This window comes from Acanthopagrus latus, chromosome 12 (assembly GCF_904848185.1).
Source record: "Acanthopagrus latus isolate v.2019 chromosome 12, fAcaLat1.1, whole genome shotgun sequence".
Classification (NCBI taxonomy): domain Eukaryota; kingdom Metazoa; phylum Chordata; class Actinopteri; order Spariformes; family Sparidae; genus Acanthopagrus; species Acanthopagrus latus.
The window spans coordinates 11983324-11987967 of NC_051050.1; the positions used below are offsets into that span (position 1 = coordinate 11983324).

A 4644-nucleotide genomic window follows, 5' to 3' on the forward strand; every position below is an offset into this window, starting at 1 on the left:
ACGTATCTTTGTCCACCAATAGAGATTTTGATAGGTTCTGTTGCCTTGGTACCGTTCAGAGCCCTGTCCAATCAGGAACGGAGCAAACACTCCTAGTCTTCCTGTTGACAGCTCAAAAGGAAGGCATCGCCCACCACTTGATATCTCTATTTTATGCTACTTTATACTTATACTAAATTTTAGGCAAATATTGTACTTATTACTTTTACTTTAATAGTAACGTTGTTGATTGAGATATTAGAAACCATGATGAATTGTTTTACAGTTAATTAAAATAAAAAAAACATTATGTAAAATTAGTAGAAGTTACTGTCACCTTGACCAGGTACCATTTAATAGCTGATATCTTTAAGGCTTCAGTGATGATAATCCAATAAAAGTGTTATATGGGTATACCTGATAAAAAAAAAATAAAAAAAAGACTAACAGGGGTAATGATTATGATAATGAGTCAAACATGGAGATGATGGTAGCGAGTCACAGTTCTTGTACTAAGCAAATGAACAAGTTTATTAGGTCATGACGAAAACTGTCTTATAATCAATGAAAATAAATTTTAATCACTGATGATGCTTACTGATGTCAAACCTTTTAATAGGACGAACTGAATGGTTGTGAAGTAAAACTACAGCTACAACTACAACTCTACATGTTCTTATTTTCCCTTTAATCATACAGACCAGTACAAGCTCACCCAAAATTCATACAATCAACACCAGCAAAATGTTTTCACATAGCATTTAATATCAAAATATTTTCCATCTTCCTCCTGTTAAATTAAATGTATGTCAAAGTTAAACATGACTGTCTGAGTCTCTCCTTGGATACATACCTGTACAGTTACGAGGACAGACTGGGAAAAGTGATTTAAAGTGGTGTCGACCAATTTTAAGAGAAACAAGTCCCTAAAATAAAGGTACCTTCACCATTTTAAAGTCTGACTTATCCACAGCAAACTCCATTTGTTTTTTTTTTAATACATATATTCACAACAATAACTTTCTGAACACATAAAAATGATATTTGATTTAAAGATGCATCTGATTTTTTGTCAGAATGTGATTAATAAATTGCAATCAACTAAATGCTCAGACACAATACGTGCGGGCCCTACGTGACACAATATAGATATTATCTGAGATTTACAGTGCTTTTTCTCACTATTGCAGCGGCTGAGTACGAAAACCAAGCAGTACAACCACAGCATACAATACATTATATACAGTGTCAACAAATACAACTTTTAAGCAGCTTTGAAGTGACAGTTGGCAATTTTTGGAATATACGAATCCAATTCATGTAAACAACCATACTTTCCTTTTTTAACATGACATTGCAAAAAAGTTCATTATCCAGACAGACATATATTGTTTTGACCAAAGACAGTCACGTAGGCTATGGTTTTCAAGCATTTTGCTGCTTCATCTCCTACTCTGCTTGTTCAGGTACTTCGCCACACACTCGTAGGCATACAGGACCTCTAGGTCTTGTGGGCAGGTGTAACGAAACTCATCTTGTTTGTAGGCATTATCCAGGTAACGAGTCAGGCCTTTCAGCTGTGGAGGGATGGCAAAGTCACGATACTTCTTACACACCACCTGGGGGGGAGAGGGGTATTAAGATTGCTTTATTGGCAAAGAGACACCAGAACCAGAATACCTGACCCATAATGAGCAGAAACTACACCGAGTATTCTGAACTCTGCTCACCTTGACAATGTTGAGTTTGGGAAGCAAGTTGCAGTCTGCCAAGGTGAGGGTGTCGCCATCCAGGTAGCGGCGCGTGGACTCCGTGATATTCGGGTTCTGGTCCAGCTCGTGAGGAAGAGGCGTCAATAGGTATCTGTCCAGCTTCACCAGTGTATGAAGAAAATTCTTCTCCAGCACTGAAAGACAAAAAGGTGTGACAGGCTCCATCGTGTCGCGACATATAGAACAGAAAGGACTCTCAATTCAGTAGGAAATGTACAATTTAGCTCCCTTACTGTCATTCAGTCCAGGATTGGGATTCTTTATGTATGCTGAGAACCGTCGAAAGATGTCTTCCCCAGCACCGTTGGACTCTTTGTATCGACAGCACAATTTGGGATAGCTGCCATTGTTGGCATAAAAAAGTGAAATATGAAAAATGCTTGACGGAAATACTATATTTAACATTCAGCCTGTGTCTTTAAGTGTCTGTGGGATGCCCTCTACTTACTCCGGTGGGGCGAGGGCCTCCTCCAGGAACTCCTCAATCTTGTTCGTGTCTGTTCTGACTTCCTTGTTGTAGAGGAGGAAGGGAGGCTGAGAGCCCGGAGCCAAATCCTTCAACACATCAGGTGCCCTACAAGGAGCGACAAGGCTCAGTGTTATGAACTCACACCGTTTTCATTGTGACTTCTCTGCACTGTCCGCCTGCATCTTATATGACTGCATTCGAGCATGATTTGCGTGTTTGTCTGAAAACAAAAATGGCAGCTTATAAAGAGCTGAGCGTAGATATGCTACAGCATCTTTTATATCAGAACTATGGAGTTTATTTGTTCATTTGGTGTGTAGACAGATGGTTTAGTGCTTACTAGCAAATGTTACATAAATTAAGAGTTATGACCAGTAAACATGGTCAGCATTGTATTGTCTAAACAGCATGCTGGCATGTGGATGTTGACAGAGTAATAGTTATATGAGTGTAAGCTACAGATTATTACCAGCCTCAGTGAAACAGTGTGGCTATATCTGGACTTTAGATCTAATGTAGTTAGTCTGCAAATGAAGCAGAAAACAAATTTAATACACATGTGAACAGATACCTGACCAAGAATAACCAATAAGGCATAATGAGTAGCAGTTGCTTTGAGTCCAAACACTTCCTAATGCCTTTTATAGCTCTATTGCCAAGATATTTTTTTAAGGTTCCTGTTCTTTTCCAAATAGTTTCTAATGGCAACTGAACACTAATGAAATATAGTTCAAATACTGAAATGTTTAGTTTTTCTGCCACCATATCTGAAAGGGTATTTCATCACATTAAACCGTAAGTAGCTCATGTTAAAGGAGGCATATTATGCTCATTTTGAAGCTCATAATTTCATTTTGGGTTACTACTAGAATAGGTTTATGTGCTTTAGTGCTCAAAAGACACATCAGTTCTGTCTGAGACACTTAGTTGCTGTCTCTTTAAGGTTGCCCCCCCACTGAATACCCCGTCTGTTTTGATTGGTCAGCTCACACATTGCTGAGCCAGCACCGCTCTCCATGTTTCCAGTTTGAATTAGGCGAGATTACCGATGAGGTGTTTCAGGAGCTGTTTTCTGTGCGAGAAAGGAGCCTTTGGGCCATTGAACTTTTAGGACCTGCCTCTTATAACCACTGTCAGTCTCAAAGACAAGACCATTAACTCAGTGGAAAAAGAAACAAATTGTGCTCTCACCTCTTCATGTCTACAGTGTTGACGGTGAAGTTGGCCCCCTTTAACCAAAGAATCATGAAGATTCTCTGACAGAAAGGGCAGTTGCCCACACTCTCAGCATCACCGCTAGCCTGAAAGACAAACAGACATTAGCTTATAAACACAGACTCTTTTCATTCCTATATTAAAACATTAAAAAACAAAATAGGCCAAAAAAAAGCCCTCGAAATGGTATACTGTTGATGCTGACTCTGGCATCAGTAATATATGTGGTTAATCCATGAATACCTGTGCAGGTATTCTTGTCAAGCCTGCTCTGCTCCGACAGTCAAAACCACTGAGGAATTTCAATGGACGGTTGCTCCACTACTTTACACCCACGCTTAAATACTGTTTGGTGCCTCTTGCTGTATCGTATATTTTCTGCTACATCTTGATTACATAGAGTTACTGGTGTGTGGCATTTTTTAAAGGGCAGGGCACAGGTTTTCGAACTGGACAGGCCTATATTCAGTTTCTGTTGCTGTCTACACTGAGACCAATCAGAAATTGCTCAAAATACTAAAAAAAAACCACACTTGGAGGTGGCCAGATAAGATTAAAATAGGAAACTACTGATTTAGTTATATATTAGTTGAAATAACTGCAAGCTAACTGAATGTTGGGTGTGTTTGCTGCGGCAATAACAAAAAATAATCTTTTGATTGGTTGGGAATGATTACACACACTATGAGCTATCGTTTTTAAAATATCCTGCATTTCTCCTGTGTTATACACATCTGGAGTGTGGATTTTTTTTAACACAACAGATCACAATTGTTATAGAGACCCACCTTGACGAAGAGTTCAATCTTCGGGCCCTCAGCCATCTCTGTTTCTTTCTCTCTGCCTTGCAGTGTCCACCTGTCTCGGCTGGATCCACAAAATGGTTCGATTCTGTCGCAGTCAGTGCAAAGACAAGTCAGAGATTTTCCAGAAGTCTGTGATTACGATCTCAGTCTTTGACTCACACAACTGAAACCGGTATCTAATGCCTATACTCACACTGGTAGTCACAGTCAGCACCTGATGCAAGAACACTGCTTTTTCTTCACTCTTTGAAAACTCCAGTGCCTCACCTCTGCCTCTGCTGCCTCTTTTCTCTTCTCCGCTCTGCCTGTGTTTTTTTGGTTCGTCTGTCACCACACCTCGAGCCCTGAGAGGCAGCCCACACCCCCTCCGGCCTTACCAGTCAGACCAGCAATTCTGGATCTG

General features: G+C 39.9%; 1 protein-coding gene across 2 annotated transcripts; it reads right to left on the minus strand.

Annotated features, from left to right (window-relative positions):
- Nucleotides 1–518: 518 nt before the first annotated feature.
- clic3 (chloride intracellular channel 3) lies at nucleotides 519–4644 on the minus strand. 2 transcript variants are annotated; one of them, XM_037117421.1, is made up of 7 exons: nucleotides 4509–4644; nucleotides 4224–4326; nucleotides 3412–3521; nucleotides 2200–2325; nucleotides 1985–2091; nucleotides 1710–1885; nucleotides 519–1598 (listed from the first exon to the last, which is right to left on the minus strand). In XM_037117421.1, exons 2-7 carry the CDS (start codon nucleotides 4257–4259, stop codon nucleotides 1422–1424), a joined length of 732 nt encoding a protein of 243 aa, XP_036973316.1. In that variant the 5' UTR covers nucleotides 4260–4326; nucleotides 4509–4644; the 3' UTR covers nucleotides 519–1421. The 2 variants fall into 2 exon arrangements, with proteins under 2 accessions (XP_036973316.1, XP_036973315.1); XM_037117420.1 differs by having other exon boundaries at nucleotides 4435–4610.

Bases quoted from the DNA above. Each gene is read 5' to 3' on its own strand.
- clic3 (XM_037117421.1), bottom strand. From the start codon at position 4,259: ATGGCTGAGGGCCCGAAGATTGAACTCTTCGTCAAG. The intron at 3,522-4,223 runs GTGGGTCTCTAT...TTTGTCTTTCAG, and splicing joins AGATTGAACTCTTCGTCAAG to GCTAGCGGTGATGCTGAGAG. The intron at 1,886-1,984 runs GTAAGGGAGCTA...TTTGTCTTTCAG, and splicing joins CAATCCTGGACTGAATGACA to TGCTGGAGAAGAATTTTCTT.